At 35.3% G+C, this 23,914-nt stretch overlaps 1 protein-coding gene across 4 annotated transcripts; it reads left to right on the top strand.

Annotated features, from left to right (window-relative positions):
- Positions 1-11,917: 11,917 nt before the first annotated feature.
- Positions 11,918-23,406, top strand: LOC110095084 (glycosyltransferase BC10). 4 transcript variants are annotated; one of them, XM_028698929.1, is made up of 12 exons: positions 11,919-12,077; positions 12,715-12,982; positions 13,057-13,252; positions 13,811-13,909; positions 17,158-17,258; positions 17,359-17,430; positions 17,595-17,685; positions 18,833-18,913; positions 21,215-21,274; positions 21,422-21,544; positions 21,620-21,658; positions 22,963-23,406. In XM_028698929.1, the coding sequence occupies exons 3-12, from the start codon at positions 13,157-13,159 to the stop codon at positions 23,089-23,091; spliced, it is 891 nt and encodes a 296-aa protein (XP_028554762.1). In that variant the 5' UTR covers positions 11,919-12,077; positions 12,715-12,982; positions 13,057-13,156; the 3' UTR covers positions 23,092-23,406. The 4 variants fall into 4 exon arrangements, with proteins under 4 accessions (XP_028554761.1, XP_020676123.1, XP_020676122.1 ...); XM_028698928.1 differs by having other exon boundaries at positions 11,918-12,077; positions 12,811-13,252; XM_020820464.2 differs by having other exon boundaries at positions 11,918-12,077; positions 12,803-13,252.
- The last annotated feature ends 508 nt before the right edge of the window (positions 23,407-23,914 follow it).

Here is a 23,914-nt window from a genome sequence, read left to right as displayed (position 1 = left end):
CCTAGTCGTCCATTCATTCCAGGGACGTTTGAATAGGGTAAACCCCTCAAGGGCCGTGACTCTCTCCATCTAGCTTTCTCTCACCATTCAAGCCCTCTCCAGACCAGAGCTATTCTCTTCTTAGCTTCTGGGAGTTCTATTTTGATTTCCTACATCAAAACCCAGCGGTTGGAGGCTCCCGCCAGTGAGCTTTCCGGCCAACCAAAGCATTTCTCATTCAATCGCTTCTACCGCTCGATCCAGGCATTTTCAAGGCAAGGGATCTTCTACAAAAAGGAGCGTGGACAGCCTACAAATGCAACCATCCCTTAAACGGTTCAATCCGTCCCTTATCGAGGTGGAAATACTAAACCTTAGCGTAAGACACATAGGGTTATTTAACTTTTTGAAGAGCTCATTTTAAGCCATTTTTTTTAATCCCCAGAATTTCTGTTCATTCAATTAATCTAAGTTTAAAATTTTGTTTAATTTTATCAAGCATGTTGAGAGAACGAGCCATTCCTTTAGTTTAGGGTATTCGTTCGGCAGTGCATGAACTGCACGTTAGACGGGCCGTTGATTTCGAGATCAACGGCCTAGATCGCGTTATAGCGCGGTTTTGCAAAATGGTGCAGTTCGCTCGGTCGAACAAAATCTCGTCCGGCTTAATCCAGTCCGTGCGTTCGGAACTGCGGGATTGGATCCTACCGTTTGATCTCCCTCCGCGAGATCAGAACCGCGGGATTTGATCTGAGCCCTTAATCTCATCCGCGGATGATCCAACGCTGGAGACGAGTTGCTTGCGTGGATAAGTGAATGCCGCGTGGACCCCCCGCCGCCGCCACGCGTTTGATCCAACGCCCGCCACCTGTCCCAATGATTGCCGCCGGGTTGATTAAAGGATTTTAATTAAAATTAAAACCTTTTAATTACCAGAAAATTCAAAAAAATATTAAAAATTAAATACTTTCCAGAAAATTAAGTATTATATATCAAATTGCTCATAATTTCAAGGCCTTTAATTTAAAAAAAAATTATTTAAAATATTCTATATATTTTAAATAATTTAAAATATTAATTATTTGGTTATTTTAATTATTATTTAATTAAAATTAATCCAAATATTCCAAAATTTTATTTTCAAATTATTTTAAATAATCAGAATTAACCTAGTGACATCGTTAAGGACAAGAATTAAGGGCATGTTTAGAAAACTTAGAGAAATCCTAAGAATTAGGATATACATTATTTGAACATGAAATTTGAACCACCTGAACATAGTGACACCTACAACCCTTAGAGAAATCTTTACTGGTTTTAGAAGTCATTAAGCCCCCTAATTAATTCTCCTAAGTTTAAACCTTAATTAGCCCTCAAAACTTCCAGAAATTGTAATAAATCCATTTTTAACCCAAAAAAATATGTATAACCCCTCTAACTGACCAGAATTCAATCTTTAACTCATGAAAATTAAAATCCAATTTATTTGACAGCAAATTAAACCTTTATTTAATTTTAAGAAAAATTGAATATTTAATTAATATAATTAATTAAAAAATATTAAAAACTCCAAAAATTTCTCAAACACTTGGGAATCTCTCCTTAGGTCATTCCTGGCCTTTGGAGCTTATTTCAAGGAGTTGGGATCTCATTTGGAGTAAAATCACAAAAAGGCCCTTTAATTAAACCATTTTGAGAATTTAATAAATACATAAACTTCAAATATTCATAACTAATTCCAGAAAAATCCAAATCACCCAAACTCACTTGCATTCAATTCCTAATAAGGTCTAATATTTATTAAAAATATTAAATTCCAGAAATCTGTAATATTTCAAAAAGTCAACAAATCGGTCAACTCTAGGTCAAAACTAGTTCAAAACTTCAAACCTTTGTAACTAAATCTAGAAAAATCCAATTTCAACATAATTACCCTCTAACTGATCGTAGTGAGGTCTAGTATTTTAATAAAATGTTAACATTCCATAAAACACCCTCAATTTAAAAGTCAACTTTTCACCCTTTTAATTAAATGATTAAAATATTCCAAAATTCATAAAACTCAAAATCATTCTAAAACTCCAGAAAATGTTAGTTTAATGTTTAAAACATTCAAAAAACCTTTTAAAACACAACAATCATCCTAAAGATGAAGTTTATTGGCTGGACTACTCCGGGTTGCGGGGCTAAGTGTCCTAAGGAGGCTGATTCCTCGAGCCTGGTGGCACAACGCCACAAATCGATTAATGGCAAACTCAAATTAATCAAACTTTAAAAATCAGCAACCAAACACTTCTAATAAAATTTATTAACTCTTAAACTATAATCAAATCTTCAATTACTTAATTATACCGGGTACCACTGGGTAACCCAGGCCTACGAGGCTATTAACTTAGCCCCAATGAAGGTGAAATAAACTTCACGGCCTCGGTGTGAAACAAAGGTGATATCCAACAAATAATTAAATAATTCTTAAAATTAACCTTAAGCCATTAATACTTGAATTCAAACTTAAATCCCTTAAACCTTCCAACCAATTAAACCTTAATCAACTTTAATTAATGATCCTATTTAGGACATATCAAAACCACACAGCCTACCTCACACACTTTAGATTATTTGCTAGGACAACCGACTCTAGTTTTAGGCTAGGCCGGTGTTTACTTTATCGCTGTGTGCCGGATTTTTGAGTTTTCACTGCACGTTGTTTGCTAGTTTAGAATTGATTGATTGTTTATTTATTTACTGCAATCTGTTGAGCACTTTAAATTTCAATTATATCAACTGTTTGAGATCAAATATTAACTGCTTGAGATCAAATATTAACTGCTTGAGATCAAATATTAACTGCTTGAGATCAAATATTAATTGCTTGGGATCGAATATATAACTGTTGATTATTAGGATAACCTCGTAGGATCAAGTCTAGATTTTTCTTTTAAATTCAAATGTAAATTTGATTTGATATGGTTGTAAGTATTCAAAGTGATTTGAGTTTGGGATATTGATATCCAACTTGAATTCCAAAGAGGAGAAGACATCCCTGAAGGGGAGAGTCTTCGTCCATTTGGAAGATCAAGTTTGGATACTCTTCAAATATCCAAAGAGGAAAGATAACACCCCGATCAAGGGGGAGTTTCTTTTCATTTGGATATCCGGAACCGACGATCCAAGAAACAGCAGAAGGACGAATAAGTGGATAACGAGAAGACCCATTCTCAAAGTCACTTGAGTCTTAGGATTAAAATTCGGGTTGTAGTCAGTGGTGCTCGGCCACTTTAATTTTCTGCAAAATTCTGTGATGTAATAATAAGGGGCACTTGCCTACGGACATTCAATTTGATATATTTAATTTGATTGATTTATTTAAATTGATTGCGCATTAGAGATACCTGCTTTTCTAGTCTTTTTACCTGCATGCCGACTTTGATTTGACCTGGAATTTGATCGTAGGCTCTTAAGGACTTAATAAAAAAATTCTACTTAAATCAAATTAAAAATATTTAGGCTCACATAGAAACTCTAACGAATTTAAGAAGTAAGCCTGGGATCGCCGGAAGTTCTCATTTCATAGCCTAAATTCAAATTCAAGCCTTTAATTGAGTCGATTAGCATGCATTAGATTAATAACAAATTAAACTTCTAAAACTTTAAGTTGCATTTTTAGCTTAAGCATCAAACCCAACATAAGTCAAAGGGGCCAATTAGGATCCGCTCTAGATGTTGGCCCCGCTCTCAAAAACTTTTCTTAAACAACGTCCCTACCACTCAACATGAAAAGACCGGACACATGATTTTAAATCGTTTAGGTGGTTTAGCTGGCTCCCCAATCCAGGCCGGGGTAAGACCAGATTCGCATTGCACTAGCTAGGTTCGGGTCACTTTTTCAGTACCCAATTTAGACTTAGGTTCTGAGGCAAGCTCGGGCTATAAAACCTCAACTTCCGGGAATCGAATCCCAAATTTCTAATAAAATTGATCACTTAAACATTAAATCACTTTCAATCAAATTTAAGCCCAACATTTAGGATAGGCTGGAGTGTTTCTGAAATGATTCAGAATCTCAAAACACCTCCTACCCTTCTTCCTTTGATTCCAGAAATAAGTCTTCAATTTTGATCCAATCTCATTTGAAATTCCAATCCTTAAGCTCCTTTGATATCCAGCTTTGAAATCTAAATGAAATTTACACCGCTATTTTAATCGAGAGTATTCATAAGAAATTCTTATTTCCTATGATGTAATTAACTACGAGGGCTTGCGCTCGTAGGAGATTTAGAAACCCATACCTGATTTTTAAAATCAACTTTTTCAAAATTCCTAATTAATTTTCTTTGGGAAAAATCAAAATTTTAACGATCGTTACCTCCATTTTCAAACGATCAATAGTGATTGATAACTTCTTTCCTCGGAGAGATATATCAATTTCTATTGTGATTTTGATTATGAAATTAACAATCTCTTATCCGAATTATTATAGTTAAACAATCGATTGAATGTCATTTTGATCTTTCGAGATCATATGTCATTTCCCCTTGAGTTTGACTATGATAATTCAGATGAATTTAAAATTCTAAAATTTGAACCCATTAGGGAACGATATGATCATCTCTCGAGGTGATATATTGTTCATAATAATGTGTTCAATTTTAAAATTCAAAATTAAACATTTCTCAAAGATAATTAAATATTTTTCAAAACTATACATACAAAAATAATTTTTTTTAATCAAAACAGCTATGTAGACTCGAACCTAACTCTCTCTTTTCTTTCCTATCCCTTATCCCATTCTCCTTCCTGTTCTTCTTATCTTTTCCCCCAACCAAATGAACGTGGTACCAAACTACCTCTATGGCCTCAAACCTTGCTTTGTCTCTTTTACTTTATATTTTCAATATAATTGTTGTGGGCTAGAATATATATGGTGATAGAGTACTACGTCTTAGCGTTGTACGGATATTCAGCTCACACACATAGAACATAATATGTTTTTATGTGAAAAACCCTGGAAAGGGGAAAAACCATGGGGTTTGTCCCAATTTGAAATGATTCAATTAGTATTTGGGTAGATTACAATGGACTGACTCATCCCTGAGGGCGATTAGATTATAAATGTCAACCATTTGGTTGAAATCTAGTGACAAACATGAATGAAAGTCCAACATCACTTGGTGGATTGGGAGAAGTCTGGAGCTACTTGAAAATTCGGACGTCAGTTGGTAGCCTAGCGTTGGTTTGGTAGAACTTCAGTGTCGGGAGATGATCCAGTAGAAGTTCGACATCAAATGGTGGTCCGGCAAAACTCTTAACGTCAAGTGATGGTATGATAGAACTTTGGGGCGTCTCTGGTCGTCAAGTGATGGTCCGGTAGAACTATGGGTGTCAGGTTGTGGTATGGTAGAACTTTAGGGTTCAGGTGGTAGTCCGACATAAGTCTAGGCCTCATGTGGTGACCCGACAGAACTTCAGTCCTTAAGTGGTGGTCCGGTGTGAGTTCAGGCCTCATGTGGTGGTCCAATAGAACTTCGAGCCTCAAGTTGTGATCCGGTGGAACTAAGGGTCTCCAATGATGGTTCGGCGGAGTTCAGGGCCTCAAGTGGTGGTCCGGCGGAACTCAGGGCCTCATGTCGTGGTCCGACGGAGCTCAAGGCCTTAAGTGGTGGTTCAACGGAACTCATGGCCTCAAGTAGTGGTCTGGCAGACCTCAGGGCCTCAGGTGGTGGTCCTGCGAAATTCAGGGCCTTAAGTGATGATCTAGTAGACCTCATGACCTCAAGTGGCGGTCCGGCGAAACTCAGGGCCTCAAGCGCTGGTCTGATGGAACTCAAGGCCTCAAGTGGTGTTCTGACAGAACTTAGGGCCTCAAGTGTGAAAGTTCGTTAGGGATGTTAGGCCCTATGAACTGACCCAAAGCTAATTAATTAGAGAGAGAGAGGTGAATTGGTAAAAATATCTTTCAATTAAAACACAAATTAAAACCAATATCACCACAAAGAAAATCAAATGTGAAAATTAAATATATAAGTAATAAAGGAAAGAATACGCCAGATTTATAGTGGTTCGGTTAAACTTTGACCTACGTCCACTCCTTGGAGGCACCCCCCAAGTATTGCACTAAACTAAGTGTCTCTCCTTTAGCCCCCACAGCTAGGCGGAGAAGCCCTTATAAAATCAGTTTCACCTTCCCCGGTGAGGCGGAGTCACCGGGTCCTTTGACACCAAAGAGATCTTCTTCTTTGGTGAACTTCCCTCGAGACAAGCCTTGAATCCGACGGTATTCAGGTGCGAGCTTGCCGGAGTAACCGTGTGGAACCCCCTCCACACTCCCTTGAGTCCCCCTCACAGGATCTTCTCCCTCTCTCAAACTTCACCCTTTCTTCACTCCCTTTCAAGCTCTCTCTTCAAGTTTCCCTCAAAAGAATGAAGCTACAATGGCTGTAAAAGACACTTACCAAGTGGCATGTCATATCTTAAATAGAACATCTCAAAATGAGCTCATTAATGCAAGTTACCGACTTTATCGTCCAGGACGATACTAATATCGTCATGTATGTTCAGTGCAAAATAAGCCCAATCAGCCGGGACGATTTGAGACGATCAAAAGAAGTTTGTTCATATCGTCCAGGACGATAATATATCATCCTGGACGATCAGAACAAATTGTGGAATATCGTCCTTAACATTGCCCTGAAAAATAGCTTTATGATGTGCAATCGTCCAGCGTATCGGCCTGGATGATTTTGCGATCGTCCAGAATGATTTGATCGTGCAATCAAGTTATAATTGATTTCCTTAAATTCCAGATAAATTTTAGAAAAAATGTCCTAGATCGTCCTGGACGATATTTAATAGTCTTGGACGATCCTCTAGATGATGTCCAAAAATAAGTAATTCCTAAATAGATCCGACGGCAGATTCTTTCTGTTTCGAGCCTATCGCCCCGGCCGTTACAAAATCGTTCAGGACGATGTTATTTGCATAATGACGGCTGCTTTAATGAGGATGCCCTAATTAGGGTTTCTGCTTTTGAACCGATGGTCCAGGACGATATAAAATCATCATGGACGATGTTACAAAAAATAATAAACATTAGGGAACAATCAGAGAATCTTCCAAGTTACAAAGTATCAGGAGTCACACCACATACAATAGACTCAAGAAAGGAAAAGGGTTACAAATTGACTCAGACCTAGTCTACCCAATCTTGAGATGGTTCCAAATTGCAGTCCGATAGTGTGAACCTGAAATGTTAGTAGATAAGACAGTCGTAGAGAAATAAGAGTGTTTGTTATCATCAAAATAATAAACCATTAAAATAGATCCGCAATAATCTCCCCCTTTTTGATGATGACAAATCAATTTGAATTTGTAAATAGGAAAATATTTTCTCCTAATCTCCCCCTCACTAGAATAAAACTTTAAAAATATGGGAGATAAAAAAATTTATTGTTTTTTAATTTTTTTAAAGAAAGAAAAAATAATAAATGATACAAATTCAACAATACATTCTCCCCCTTTGATATTATCAAAAAGAGAATGGGTACAAACAAAATGATTTAAAGACAAAATGATCTCTCATATAGTGAACAAAACAAATATTCTTAAAATGAGAAAGTTACATCTTGATTTTAATCGAAAACTTAGTAGAATTGTATTGACAACGTATAGCCCAGAAAATGTTAGAAATTCAGAATTTGATAATCCAAACTCAAGTTCTTTAAAAAGGCTCAAAAACTTTTTAATTCAATATCTAAATCATGGAATAAATTAGAAAAAGAAACACTAATTTTTTAAAACTTATTTCATAAAATATATATAATAGAAGATTAATGCACGAATTATTGAATCAGGAATCATGTTTTTCAAAATCAAGTATCAAAAGTATCAAGCGTTTTCTTAAGCTTTTAAGAAATATAAGAATGGTAAGCATTAAATTTTGTGGGCTCATTTTATGCCTCTTGTCAATTTGAATGGTGCTCTTTGTGCATCTTTTGATTTTTGATACACTTTTGTGTATATTTTTAAATTTGCGTCTTTGCGCATCTTTTATTTTTGACATCATTGACCGTTTTTTTTAATATGCTACATTTCTGAAATATTAAAAACAAAAGTAAATCCATCCTATTGATAAAGAGAATTCTTGATTAAGAAAATTATGAGTTAGATTTAATAACTTGCAAAAGATCTCTATGCGATAAATAAAATGTATGGAGATAAAAAATTTTAGTTTCAAAGACTAATTTAAAATATGAAAATGATTTTAAATCAAAAGTAGAATAACCTCTTTTAGAAAATAGAGATTGATAGTCAAAAATATGAGTTTCATTCCTTTGACTGTTTTTAGAGGTCAATCACAACTTACCAAAGATTTCAAGAAAAAATAGAAAGTAGATTTTTCATTTTTAGAAAAGTGAATGTATATAATGATCAGAGAAAAAATTTCACGAAACAAAAAAAAATTCAAAGAATAAACAAAAATATAAAATATAAAATAAAAATCAAAACAAAACAAATAAATAAAAAAATAAAATAACTAAAAACAAAACACAACACAAACACACAAACAAGGCTTTTAACCATTATCTTTCTCCTGGTCCGATGCTTCAGAAACCAAGTCTGCCCAGGAGATTTTTTGTTTTTCATTATCTCCCCAGTTTAAAATTTGCTTCACATTACTCTTTTCTTTTACTGGAAGAATTCTTAAATTAGGGCACTGATTTTTCATATGATTAGGCTTCCTATAACGAAAGCAAATAACGTTAGGAGAAATATTAACATCATTACCATTTTTACCTTTGTTCCACTTTTATTGATGCTTATGCTTTGGTGAGCTTTTTGATTTGCTTGATAAGTCATTGCATTCGTCACCAACTAAGCTATATATTTTTGTATCTTCAACTTTTATAACAATCATTTCATCTGCATCCACAAGTCTTTGACCCAAACTTTGCTCGTAGGCAATGAGTGAGCCAATCAAAATTTTAATAGAATATTCATTCAAATCTTTTAATTCACAAATAACAATTACTTTAGCATCAAACTTATTTAGTAGACACCAAAGAATTTTGTAAACTTTTTTAAAATTTGAAAATTCTTTTCCTAAATCATGCAATGATGTTACAATTTAGATAAACCTAGTATACATCTATAAGATTTTCTCATAAGGTTTCATGGAAAATAGTTCATAATCATGCATTAATATATTCAACTTGGATTGCTTGATTTCACTAGTGCTTTCGTATATGGTGTGTAGTTTATCCCAAATTTTCTTACCAGTAGTGCACGTGGATACTAACATAAAATCTTCAAAAATTAAAGCACAGAAAAAATAATTTAAAGATTTTACATTTAGTTGAGCATCGATTTGTTCATCTCTATTCCATTGACTAAAAGAAATGTCAGTTTTAATTCCATATAAAATACGTAACGTTGATGAATAATCAGTTAAAATCATATTCCACATACAAAAATCAATCGATTGCAAAAAAAATAGACATGCGAATTTTTCAAAAATCATATGTAATATTTTCAAACAAAGGTGGTCTGGTGATTGAATAACCTTCCGCAATATTATGATTTAAAAAATTAGTCATGGATCAAAATTCAAAAGCTTTTAAAAACTAGATCTTATGAATACCGCTCTGATACCACTTGAAAGATCGTCAGGGATGTTAGGCCCTATGAACTGGCCCAAAGCTAATTAAGAGAGAGAGGTGAATTGGTAAAAAATATCTTTCAATCAAAACATAAATCAAAACCAATATCACCACAAAGAAAACCAAATGCGAAAATTAAATGCGGAAGTAATAAAGAAAAGAACACACCAGATTTATAGTGGTTCGGTCAAACCTTGACCTACGTCTACTCCTTGGAGGCACCCTCCAAGTATTACACTAAACTAAGTGTCTCTCATTTAGCCCCCACAGCTAGGCGGAGAAGCCCTTACAAAATCACTTCCACTTTCCCCGGTGCGGCGGAGCCGCCCGGTCCTTTGACACCAAAGAGATCTTCTTCTTTGGTGAACTTCCCTCGAGACAAGCCTTGAATCCAACGGTATTCAAGTGTGAGCTTGCCGGAGCAACCGTGTGGAACCCCCTCCACACTCCCTTGAGTCCCCCCTCAATGGATCTTCTCCTTCTCTCAAACTCCACCCTTTCCTCACTCTCTTTCAAGCTCTCTCTTCAAGTTTTCCCCAAAAGAACGAAGCTATAATGGCGGCCAAAGACACTTATCAAGTGTTATGTCATAGCTTAAGTAAAAGATCTCAAAACAAGCTCATTAATGCAAGTTGCTGACTATATCGTCCAGGACGATACTAATAACGTCCAGGACGATACTAATATCGTCCTGTACGATTAGTGCAAATTAAGCCCAATCAGCTGGGACGATTTGAGACGATCAAAAGAATTTTGTTCATATCATCTCGTCCTGGATGATCAGAACAACTCATGGAATATCATCCTGAACATTACACTGAAAAACAGCTGTCTGATGTCCAATCGTCCAGCGTATCGGCCTGAATGATTTTGCGATCGTCCAGGACGATTTGATTGTGCAATCAAGTCATAATTACTTTCCTTAAATTCCAGAGAAATTTTGGAAAAATATCTTAGATCGTCCTGGACGATATTTAATAGTCCTGGACGACCCTCTGGACGATGTCCAAAAATAAGTAATTCCTAAATAGATCTGGCGACAGATTCTTTCATTTTCGAGCCTATCATCCCGGCTGATACAAAATCGTCCAGGATGATGTTATTTTCATAATGACGGCTGCTTTAATGAGAATGTCATAATTCGGATTTCTGCTTTTGAACCGATCGTCCAATCGTCCTGAACAATGTTACAAAAAATAGCAAACATTAGGGAACAATTAGAGAATCTTCCAAGTTACAAAGCATCAGGATCCACACCACATACAATAGACTCAAGAAAGAAAAAGTGCTACAAATTGACTCAGACCTCCCAATCTTGAGCTGGTTCCAAATTGCAGTCCAATAGTGTGAACCTGAAATGTCAGTAGATAAGGTAGTCGTAGAGAAATAAGAGTGTTTGTTATCATCAAAATCATAAACCATTAAAATAGATTCACAACAAAGTGGTGGTCCGACGGAACTCTAAGCGGTGGTCAGGGAGGCAAGGAGGCAAGAGCGATCTCCGATCTATGTCTTTTTTCCTTATGCTTAAGGTCCCTTTTCAAGAGGAATGAGGGGTCTATTTATAGGAGTGGCATGACCCATAAATAGGAGGAAAATCAAGGGTAAATGGAGAGTGGTTTGGATGGACGATCGATGTTGAATCACTTGATCATAGACCATTCATAGACATTTGAAGGTCTTAATGATGTCGTAATTCCGTGTTGTTGGTCTCTTTGGATTTGACTCGTTGAGCCGCTCGATTCGACTATAAGCATGTCACGTCTGAAAACCGTTTGGTAACCCAAATTGTGATTTGAACCTTTCAATAGTACTTCGGGTCCTTGATTTGAACCCATTTGGGCTCAGATTGAGTCGAATTTGGTGTCGTTGGTTCATATTTATGAGACGTTCAGTTTGACTATAAGTTTGCAAAACCGGAGTTCGAATGGTCCCAATTATAATTTTAAAAGTTTACAACTTGATTTTGCCTCGAGATTCATGCTCGATCAAGATACTTTTTTTGATGATGTATCAATAATGACCCATCAATGTAAATGCTTTTCTTCTTATCATGTTCTTCACTCCAATAGCAAGTAAATTATTTATATAATAATTTAATATTAAAATAATATATGATTAATTATAAGTTTTAGATATCTCCGAGAAAGCGGGAGAGCCACCAACAGAGACAAAATAACGAGGAATATAATTAAAAATTACCAAAAAAACAAAGCCAAAAAAAAAAAAATATCGAATGTTACAATTTGTATTTATATACGTATAAATTCATATAGATTAAATTAATAATCCTTCGAACTCTTTCTGTTCCTCAACTCCGGTCGTATTTTAATTTCATACTTTCGCTTTCATTCACTGTCTCCTCGCCGTCCACCTACCAGATCTAGCGATCCGGCTATCTCCGTCGGCGACATCGCCCTCTGCCTCGCCGGCGCTTCCAAGGTACCGAACAATTACCACATGTTCTATCTCTCTCTCTCTCTCTCCAACTGTTTTAGCCGCCGTTAGCTCGGGATGGCTGGAGACGGCGGGATTCCCGCTGATCCGGAGCTTTCCTGCCGGCCCGCATGTTTACAGGTTCTTTCTTTGCTTCGCTGAAGCTGGGAATGATTGGACGAGGTTGAATGTTTTTCGTAGTTACATATTTGTAGTCTCGGTGGCCGGAAATTATGCATTGATTTTGAGGAGGAGGAGGAGGAGGAGACGGCATTTTGTTTTATTATTGTTGGGTATTTATTAGCTTGCAGGTTATGGCGGGCTTCTTATTTAGGCTGTTTGTCCGCGGCGTTTGATAATCATTTATTATAGTTTGATTGGGAAAGCAAAGGACAGGGAAGACAACAGATGAGACAAAGGTCGATGGATATTTTCATGTTGTTTTGCTTGCAATTTTCGGAAAGAAAAATATTCCCATTATTTGTATTGTTTAATTGATTTCGCGTCATTAATGTATTGCCTTTTAGATAACAATCCTCCAGTAGAGGTTTCCATTTAAAAGCCCCCTTTTCTCGCTATATTGAATGGAAAGTCTTTGTTAGCGTTTGAGAATTTGTTTTGTTTCTTTGTTCAAATTTGACAGTTATCCTGCACATTGCCTAGTGACAAAATTGTGATGAGAAGTGTATTTTTCGATGCAAAGAAATGCTTCTTATTTGCAAGCATGGCAGCTCTACAGGTTGGAAAGAAGGGATTTTGCATATCAATTGTAAAGTCAATGTAGTAAGGCTCTGTGGAGGAAAGTACATAAAGCCTTGGAGGTAGCCATTTGGTACAAGCAAAGAATGCCGGTCTTGCGCTCCAGAGCAGCATCAGGAAGGCCAATATGGATTATTGTCTTGGTGTCCCTGGTGTGTTTCTCATTGATTGTGGCTTACATCTATCCACCTCAGAGTTACTCCAACTGTTATTTCTTTGCCTCAAGCGTTTGTAGCCCGTTCAAGGATTGGCTTCCTCCAATAAACCCCCGTGTGCTTACTGATGAAGAGATTGCTTCTCGGGTCGTTTTCAAAGACATCCTGTCCATGCCACTTGCCAAAGTGAACATTCCTAAAGTTGCTTTCTTGTTTTTAACTCCAGGTTCATTGCCTTTTGAAAAGCTATGGGAGAAATTTTTTGAGGTGGGACTTTCTGCACTTTCATTATTATGGCTTCATTTGGGACATCTTTTTTATTGTTTCTTAAAGAGACTTTTTTTTTACTAGAAAGCCGTTTTAAGAAGCAGTAAAAAAGCCGTCCCAAACAAAGCCTATGTAATTGTTTTGCTTATTACTCTGTTAAATCTGAATGACTCCAAGCTCATAATAACCTAAGGCTAGAAGAGCCTATTACTATAAAACACTCCAAAACTTTGTTTGTTGGAAAGCATTAGGTTTTACAGTTCTCTGTTTAAAAATGTGGTCTGACTTCTTGTTTAATTGAAATGATGCTACAAACTGATAGGGATACCAAGAAACCTGAAGGAATTATCTGATATGTAAAAACGTATTTCTTTAGCATATAGGGAATAATTGAACAGCACTACTAATTGTTTAACTTCTTGTTGTTTGCTTATTGAATTTTGCAATAAGCAGAATGCCTGTTAGCTAAATGTTTTATTTTCTTATTGTTTGAGTTACTAAAATGTTTGCTGCTCCCAGACTTTATTTCATTTTACTTCTCCAATACATATCTGACAGGGCCATGAGGGTAAATACTCTATTTATGTACATGCGTCGAGAGAAAAATCAGTACACATCAGCCCCATTTTCATTGGACGCGACATTCGTAGTGCGAAGGTATGCAAACCGTATCCTCTCTCTCTCTCTCTCTCTCTCTCTCTCTCTCTCTCTCTCTCTCTCTCTCTGTGTGTGTGTGTGTAATATATAAAGCTGTGGATGCAATCGATGCCCTAATTCTATGAGAATAATAGTCAACATTTATGTTATATGGCTGAGTGAAAAGCTGAAAATTGTTCATGATTTAGATTATGTCATGTATCGTTATAGGGTTTGAGTAATTGCCAACAAGGATCAGAAAGTTGAAATTTGAGTAATTTAGTGCTATGCATGCTCTTAGAGAAAAGTTGGACTTAAATTAGTTCGCTCACCAAAAAGTTGTGCAAATCGTCTTAAAAAGCATGCAAACTTTACCCAATTCAAATAACTTAGTGCATTATATGGTCGTGTGTTTTGGAGAATCAAGAGGACAAGACATACTCTTAATAATTTGAAGCATTTGAAAAAAAGATATTAAATTAAAAAAATTAAGAATAGAAAGAAAAAAGAAATTTGAGAAAATTATAAAAATATTTGTGCATTCTATAATATTCTTACTCTCATTGTGAGGCGTATGACCCATTTTAGTTCTAAAAATTTAGAAGCGCAATGCCCCCCTCCCCCATGAAATTTCCTTAAAATTTTAAAAGAGGGTTCTATTGCCTTGTAGCATGGAATTCAACTCCTGGGCATGATCATCTGCAGATAAGCAAACGAATAAAGTTAGTAGGGCACCTGAATTATCATATACAAATTAAAGTAAATGTACAATCGAGTTGCCTCGCCTATAGAGTTGGTTCATAAGTCCCAACTTTATTGTTTTCCTCAAGTCTTTGGGATGCAAGTCCGAATCTGCAATGCAATCCATGTTATAATTTAATATTTGAGATTTAATTTAAATATAGTATACTTATCAATTCTTGTAAGCCCGATTCTCCATGAATGAGTAGACAAAGTTGATAAGGTTCATAACTTGACAATTTATTAATCTTATCCTTTGTGAGTAAATGATAGTTGATAAGTTTTGTGGCACAATAATCTTCGTGTATAAATAAATGCGTACCTTTCCCTAGATTGGCAAACTATTGTCATTACCATCCTATATCGCAAAAGATAATCTAAACATAATGATCCTCTGCATGTCCTGAGGCTTCTACACTCCACTATGATTGGTTTGATTATCTCTATTCATAATCAAAAGGCATCCCATAATTGTGCACTTAAATTTCAAGACTTCTCTTTTGGCAATTGGGTCCTTTTTCCAATAATGGCATATTCAAAGCATGATCATAATCAAAGGGAAGTCTGTCTAACCTAAGTTCACCTACAAAAAATATAAAATATATAATAAATGTACAAAAAAAAGTCAAGTAATAATCGTCTGCTTTATACTTAAAGCCCATCCATCTTCTACACCAATTTGCCAAATATGACTTGAGTTTAACTAAAGCTCATAAAGGGTTAATGACATATCAAGTATAATCATATGATTACACTAAAAATTCCACACTAACATGGATGCGATATGTAATTCTAACTATGTGGGTAGCCCTATTGTGATGACACCACTATATTATGATTATGACCTAAGCCTGGATGTAACAAAATAGTTAAGTCTATAAGTTGTGAGACAGAATTCACATCTAATAGGGCATGAAGCCCTATGTTAGTCAAGTTCGGCTTAAAATTGGCCTTTCGACAAGCATTCATCTTAGTTCTACAAGCTCCCCATAGACGACATAGCTCATGATTGTTGAGAAGGATCGTGTTAGGTCAACTAATTCCAATGCCTAAGCAGAAAATGAGTCTATGAAAATTCATAATGATGAAACCATATAATCTTCAGTGAGTTTATTGTCATTCCCCCATATGTTTTGGGTTAGTAGCACTATATTATTTTCTACAATCCATAGTTCCACTACAAAGATAATGCATCATAATGACTTAAACTTGCCTCAATTGAAAGTTCTTCTCATAATCGAGATTGGTAATTAACCATAGGGCTTGTGCCTAAGCAATCTTAATTTTGTCCATAAAGTCCTTTCAAAGCGGGAAAAATTTGTGGATAACGGCTTATCTGGTATCCACTCATTCTTCTGAAAGCCAACCAAAAAACTTGAATATATCAACAGAGTTGAGTCAGGATTGTTAGAGCCCAGAAAGTTGCGTGTGGATTTGTAGCTTCCTATAAGTCTATTGTTCTGCAACTTCAAATGGATTTGTTGGCTTGGATTGGATGCTAGAATTTTCTATAAGGGCTTTATTTCTACCTTTGGTGATATGAAGGAGCTTTTGGCATTGTGTTTGCTTCTCAGCTCCTGATCAGTCCTAGAAGGGTCAGCGTGGACCTTTTGGGATTGCATGCCAGGCTGACAAATTAGGGTCATTCAGATTTTGAAACCCAGAATTGTTATAGTGGTGTGTTTATTCCATTTACTAATTTAATAACTGTTGTCTAAAATTGTTCTTGTGGTGGCACTAACAATGGATTAATTGGATATACCTAATGAGCAAAAACAGTGAGAGTTGATTCCATGTAAGCTGACATGTGGGCATGTTGAGTGACTTCCATAATGATATTCGCGCAGTTGATGAATCAAGGATATTTATTTGCACGTAAATGGAAATTACTCGGTGCATTTTATTTATGAACATCATTTGAAGTGAGAATATATCATGCTTCTTCTTAGAAGCTATACTATGCTAGAGTTGATATTCCAAATAATGCTTGGGTCATTAAGGAGTGGTTATAAGACAGTCTTTGCATGGTTTGGATAGTTGCATCGTACTTGTACTATTTTATTGGTTACTGGCACCATTTTCTCTCTTTCATTGTTTGTGACAGAGACACTTAAGGAAGAGGCAGGGCTAATAATAGCAATATCTAAAGTAGTATAAGGAGAGCCTTGAATCATTATTTGTTAACATTACGATCAAGTTATTGAAGTTTCAAAAAAAAAAAAAAAAGGTTCTTTGTGTCTATCCTAGCACTATTTTTGGTACTTGGACTGATATCTTCATTTCCAGACGTTTATGACACTTAATTCTTGCTTGTCATTGATAAGCATTTCCTCAACACATGGAATAACTTTATTCTTAAAAGAATGCTATTAAGTTTATGTCCATTGATGTTTGATTCATTCAACTAATTGAATGTTTCAAGATCTATTTAGTGATTTTTTTTCCAAGCTACAATTGAAGTTTGTCTTGCTACTTGTGGAAAGAGATTTGGAAGAGACAAACCCATAAAACATGCAACATATATGCAGGTGGTTTGGGGAAAAATTTCTATGGTTGATGCTGAGAAAAGACTTTTGGCAAATGCTTTGCAAGACATAGATAATCAACAATTTGTGTTACTTTCAGACAGGTGATTATTTTGAAGTACATTAGTTCTGTAGTGCATCTACCATGCTTCATCATACTTCACAACACATTTTTAATCTTTTTTTTTTCCTTTTTTGCTGCAGCTGCATTCCATTGCATAGTTTCGATTATGTGTACAATTATCTAATGTTGACTAATGTGAGCTTTATTGACTGGTAAGTTCAAGAGCAAATTATTTCAAGAAATTGAAACGTGTCCTTTGACTTTTTACTGACAATTAGGCATATTCATTATCATAACAAGATTCTTCAGGCATTATTCACCCATTATTAAGCTTTGGTTTCTTTACCTTTTCTTACTGAAATATCTATTTTTCCAGTTTTGAAGATCCTGGACCACTGGGAACAGGCAGGTATTCTACACACATGATGCCTGAGGTTGAGGAGAACAGCTTCAGGAAGGGTGCACAGGTATGTTCATTTTTTCAGCTATAGGGTCCATTATTAAAGGAATGGTATTACAAACTTAAAAAAAAAAATACTGAATGCCGCAAAATACTAAGAGATCACAACAAAGGACATTACAGTAACTGCCATAGGTGTGTAAGAGTGTAAAAATTCCTTTTCCACAAATCAGTGAAGTTCAAATTATGGGGTCTGTGCATATTGGGTAGCCCAAGAACTGAAGCTGATATTAATATCCGTGGTAGAAGTGATTCTCAGTATTCTGTTAGAGTAATGGTACCCTAAATTGGGGCAAACTTGCACGAAGCTGATATCATTGTTATCTTAGATATCTATTTTTTTTCTGCTTCCCAACCTATAATTGATTTAGTACTAACGGTACAATGGCAATGAAGAGCCAGAGTTTTATTCCCACACTACAATATTAATCATTTCAATAAAAAATTAAATATGAATGATAGGGACTCAGAGATTTATAATTGACATGCATGGCTAATGCCTTGTCCAGCTTCCATTAAAATTTGTGACTAAGAATTTATGATGAGTCATTCTTCTTAGCATTCTCATGTGTAAGATGAACAATTTCTTCTCAAGTCCCGTCGAGAGATCCCAACTGCAAGTTTTCTATTCTCCTTGCATTCTTATTTTTTTGAGTAATGTCATGTATCTTATTTTTTTAGTCGAGATCGCATTTGCTTCTCAAATAACTAATGTAGATAGGATTTTAAGAAACAAATCTTTCGGAGATCAGGCTTAATTTTATTAACAAATTTTATGACAAGCCGTTGGATTCGAATCTAGCCTTTCATAATATTTTCATACCGAGGATTTTCGAATCGCAAAAAAAAAAAAACAAAACAAAACAGAGATCTAAGAGAAATATTTCTCTAAATATAGCAGTACTAGGAGCCAAGGCCCCTATCATAGTTTTAAGGTAATCTATGATGCACTTTGTTGCTCCCACTCTTGTTCTTTGTACTTAACTCAATGTCTACTTAATATTCATTGCTTTTGATAAACAGGACATTGCCTGCATTGCTACTTAGATTTTTTTCATTCTTGCAAGTATTTTTGAAAAGGAGCTTTCTTTTGATGTGCGTGAGAAGTTCCAATTATTTATATACTAAGTGCAATGCATTATACTCATTTGCAGTGGTTCTCAGTGAAGAGGCAGCATGCTTTGTTAATCTTGGCAGATAACTTGTATTACACAAAATTCAAGCTTTATTGCAAGGTAATTTTAAGAGTTTGCCTTCTCAGAAGTGGTTAATTATGTTTGAAAATAGGTAGGTACATAGAACAAAAGCAGTATTCATTTTTTATGCAGTCAAATAAAATCGTAATAAAAAAGCTCAGGTTTTGTTGTCATAAATTAGCCAATAAAGTAACCATGATAGAAATATTCGTGACTTTTTTTTTACTCGATATCTACATGCAGCTATAGGCATATGCAAGATATGAACAAGGGCTATTAGATCATTTTACAGAGGCATGAACAATAGAATGCACAAACACACAAAATAGGGATTGGCAAGAGAGGGATTATTGGGCACCAAACTCCATGAGGGGCTGAAGCAACCGACCACTCCAATTAGAGGTCACTCCAATGGGAGAAGGCTAGAGAGCTACGTTGTTTTTGGAATGAAAAGATTGCTGTTATAGCTAGGCGCTGATTGTGTCCAATTGGTATTTTTCTCGTCATTGATTAGCTAGATTGGGTGGGTGGACTAATTAGGATAGAGCTTTCAGTTAATGATTAGGAAAAGATTGATCTGCAAGATTGGGCAAGAAATGGGGACAAGAACATGAAGAATGCTACACAGGAGCACTTCGAATGATCTAGTGTAGGAATTTTAAGAAAGGTTTTAATTAGAGATTTATTTTCAGAGACATTTAAGAAAAGAATCCTACAATTAAATCAATCCAAATAAAGCGGTTGGTGGAGGTGGGGGTGGGGGACTTGTGTGGTTAGAGGTGAATGAACCTGTAAAATGGAAGCTGAGAGGAGCTGCTTAGTTTGATACAGGGAAGAGGGGTCTCATGGTTATGTGGTTGCAGGGATGGATGTGGTGTGGTTGGGTGGAGGGACTAAGTGGTGTTAGGAAAAGCATTCATCTTTACATGTGGAAGAACTTTTTAGGAAGGAATAAGATGAGTAATGAAGTAATAACAAAGAAATTAAGCACCACAAGAAGATTCAAGATTAATGTGGTTTGGCTTAAATAATTGCTTTCTTCCTCCGAAGAGGAGAGAGGAATTGTTCTGCTAGTAAAAAGACATGTTTACAAGTAAATGTGCAAGGGAAAATGCTCTCTCCCAAATTCAATCTCACTGTAAAAGAAAAGCTCCAAATCTTTGAAATCAAACACAATATAAAATCTCTCAATATCTTGTAGAAGTATAAGAATCACACGAGAGATAATAAGCAATGCCATCTAAATCATTCCTAAATATCTCCTTAAAGATGCCCATTCTCTCTCTTATTATCTTCTTCTTTTTTTCTTTTTCAACTGCCTATGGAACATAAGCACTTGCATAATCCCGTTGAATGTCTCCCATCTCCTATTTATTAAAAATTTAAGTAGGAAATTTATATAAAATATGCTTTAAATAACACAAATTGTAGCATATTTTTTACGTTTTCATCTAAGAATAAAAATGTTACTTTTTATTTATCTTAAAGCCACATACCTTAATTGTTCTTATTTTGACTGTTGTTGACGCACTATTCTAACAATTGTCCCTCTCTTGGCTTAATAATATGGCAATATATTTTGAATCCCCCTTGCGACTTCTCTCCAAAACAAGCTAAGCTTTCAAAGTCTATGCAACTTCTGAATTTAATAAGTCAGAAACATTTGAAGCATATGTGGTATACATTTAGATAGATCCATCAATATCGAAAGTGCACCATCTATTGAATTTTCATACTTTTAAAGTGATTGTCTCATTGTTCTAAATTCTTCAACGTTATTTGTAATTGAAGTATAAACACTTAGAAAACTTCTTTAAAAACTTTTAAAAGTATCCTTGCATCTATATTTCTTTTGTGAGTGTCATTTTCTGTGGAGTGACTTTTTTTGCTTGTGTCTTATGCAAACGATGAAAAATGTTTCCAAACTATAATCTTACTTAACTGGAATTTAGTGATAATCTGGTTCCCATTTCATGGTTCGGTGTTGTTCAATATTCTTCCTTGCCGATCACTGTTTTTGAAATTGGATCTGTAATTCTCCATGATGGAGAAGTTCACTCTATGGACGTGACTCAATACATCAGCTTAGGCTTAGACCTACCATTTTTTGTAATTTTATGGTGGCTTGGTTGGATTGATATTCCTTAGTTTGGAGTCTTATAAAAATTGCATAATATATATGCCAGCTTGTTTTAGCCAGTACCTTCCAATTTGCATGTTGGCTGTAGGAGATCCCCTCTCTTCCCCAATTTAAGAACTTGAGTAGAAAGCAACTACTGCTGGGAAGCTAAATCTTGCATAAATGAACTAATCTTGGTGCCTGTTTGTCGTTTTTCACAGCCTGGCATGGAAGGACGCAATTGCTATGCCGATGAACATTATTTGCCAACCCTGTTCTATGTAATCTCATAAGACCTTTAACTCTTTTTCTAGGTATCACGTGTAGTTTTGTATGTCTATTTAGGCAAAGGCTTATCTTTTAATAAGTTTAATTTCTGGTTATTTCATATGTATGCTCTACGCAACTAACCTTTGGGTAACTATTAGATGATTGATCCTGCTGGCATAGCAAATTGGTCTGTCACTCATGTTGATTGGTCTGAAGGAAAATGGCATCCAAAAGCATATCAGGCTAAAGATGTCACCTATGAGCTCTTGAAGAATATTACAGTAAGCCCTTCTGCTCAAATTATAATTTGTAAATATAGTTTGAATAAGCTTAACATTTGTATTTATTGTCTGCAGTCTATTGATGAGAATTATCATGTCACAAGTGATGAAAAGGTAATCCTCACAAACTTCTTTTTGCATTCCTCAAGTTGTATTTCTACCAGTTAGTTGCGGTTTCCCATTATTTTTTGCCGATAACTCATATTGTCATCATTTTTCATTGGTATGCTAAGTTAAATAGGCAAAAAAGGCTAAATTGTGGGAGTTAAGTTGATAGTTCCATTGGTTTGTTCTACGCTGTCAAATGCCTCTTTACCCACAGGATTTTTAAATTTGAACCACATACCTGCATGTTGATACAATAGCAGTGAAAATTAGAGCATAACAAAAGATCTTAAACTTTTAGATTTAAGGGAAATCATCTACTTATTTAAATTGACCAAATAACATTTTCTTTTGAGATCAACCAGTAAGAAAGGACTCCGAGTTGATTTGTGGTCATGGAGGGCTACTAGAATTTTGTCCCAATTTGGAAGATGACTTGATTTTGAGTCCAAGCAAACCAATACAAGTGTTACGATAGCTTTTGGGGTTAAGGAAACACAAAATATCCTATAGCTTTGAGGCTAAGGAGTGAGGATTATTATGTAGTTTTGTGTCACATAACATGATTGGGATATTTACTTAAATTGAGTTTCTATAAATGCAACAAGATTAGGATTTTCTATAAGAGTTATAGAATTTCCTATATCTTTTATCCTATGAGATAATGGAATTCCATGAATTTTCATAGAAATGAAGGTATTTGCTTAATTGACCTAAGCAAATGCAATTAAAATTTAGAGACATGATATGTAGTTTTAGAACTACAAATCAAAGAGTGATTCTAAAACTTTTTAGCTCGAGGATAAAAGTTTCATTTGCTTAGTTTGGATTAAGCAAATGCGAGATGCTAGGATTGTGATCCTATGCAAAAGGTTGGTGCTATTTGTTGATTTTGGTCCAAAAAAATAGGCCAAGGGACCTAGGATTTGATTGTAAGGGCCATTGGAGCTCTCTTGAATACTTTAGAGTGTTTGGAAACCTGTGGTGGTCCAAGAAGGCACCAAAAAGAGTGCATGTTGAATTTAGTTCAACTTGAACTAAGGCAATCTTAAGATTTGACTTTCAATGTTCGAGAAAGGTCCTCTCTGGAGCTATTGTCTGATAGTTTTCTGCATTAGTGCCTTTGCTAGTTAGTAGAGACGAAGACAACAGAAATTAAGTGGGCTGCCCTTAAAATGGTGTAGGCTTCCTTTGGGACGGCTTTTTTTACTGCTTCTTAAAGTAGTTTTTTAGCACAAAAATTCTACTTATTATAAAAATAGTACATTATTTTACTTATTGTAAAAATGAAACTTTTTTGTTTTCGTTTGCAGAAAGTAGAGCAGATAAAACCTTGCCTATGGAATGGAGAGAGGAGACCATGCTACTTGTTTGCTCGTAAATTTTACCCTGAAACCCTAAAGAAGCTATTGCATTTGCTTCCTATTTACACTGAATTATGAACAATCCTTGTGGTCATCATTCTTTTGGAAGCATGGACCTTCATCTTGACTTCCTCAAATTCAGATTCAGAAAGAGACAAGAATGTTAATTGAGCAGGATTATGGTAGCTAGCTACTATTATGATAGTTGCCTTTCTCCCTCAATCTTTTTTTTTTTTTTTTTTTACTTTTCAATTGATGCCAATCTTAGTTTTTATATTTTTATTTCACCTCTTTAAGTTGATTTATGTTTATTCTTATTAGAGGTTATGCATAAAAGAACAGCAAATTTTGTCAACCATTTTAACATGTATAATTTAATCCCATTTTTGTAGAGTTTCAACAACTATAGGCCTTTGTTATGGTTCATTCTGTTTTTGGGTGTATCTTTCATTTATTTTTTTAAATAGAGCCTTGGAACTCAAGAGGCCTCATTGTTGTTCATTTGGAATAAATATTATTGTGCTATTTATTTGGTATGAAATAAATCATTATTATTCTCTAAAAATAGTCAAGTTCCATAAAGGTGTTGGTCATTAAGAAAATCTTTTAGTATAAATGATATATGTCAAAACTTCTTTAAAAACAAAGTACAAAAGAACATGACTAAACTAGTCCTTAGAGGGCATTAGTTGGCTTACTTTGGTAGTCGAAGTTTGGTGGTGACTGGTGAGGATTGAGATGTTGGGATTTGGGAGAGAAAGTAGTGATTTGAGTGTTTGGGTAAGGAGAACATATGATCTCTTCTTTTGTACTAAACAGAGCCGTCTATATCCACACCAACCCACGTATCCACCCATATCCAATGGGCATGAGTGGGTATGAGTATGCCCATGACCTTATG

Source organism: Dendrobium catenatum, unplaced genomic scaffold (assembly GCF_001605985.2).
Source record: "Dendrobium catenatum unplaced genomic scaffold, ASM160598v2 fragScaff_scaffold_1179, whole genome shotgun sequence".
Classification (NCBI taxonomy): Eukaryota; Viridiplantae; Streptophyta; class Magnoliopsida; order Asparagales; family Orchidaceae; genus Dendrobium; species Dendrobium catenatum.
This window is presented reverse-complemented; position numbering and strand designations above follow the sequence as displayed.

What these genes read in the sequence shown, in the direction of transcription:
- LOC110095084 (XM_028698928.1), top strand. Translation starts at nt 12,917, where the DNA reads ATGCCGGTCTTGCGCTCCAGAGCAGCATCAGGAAGGCCAATATGGATT. An exon ending in AATGTGAGCTTTATTGACTG is followed by an intron (nt 17,431 to 17,594) that starts GTAAGTTCAAGA and finishes CTATTTTTCCAG; the next exon opens with TTTTGAAGATCCTGGACCAC. An exon ending in GCTTCAGGAAGGGTGCACAG is followed by an intron (nt 17,686 to 18,832) that starts GTATGTTCATTT and finishes ACTCATTTGCAG; the next exon opens with TGGTTCTCAGTGAAGAGGCA.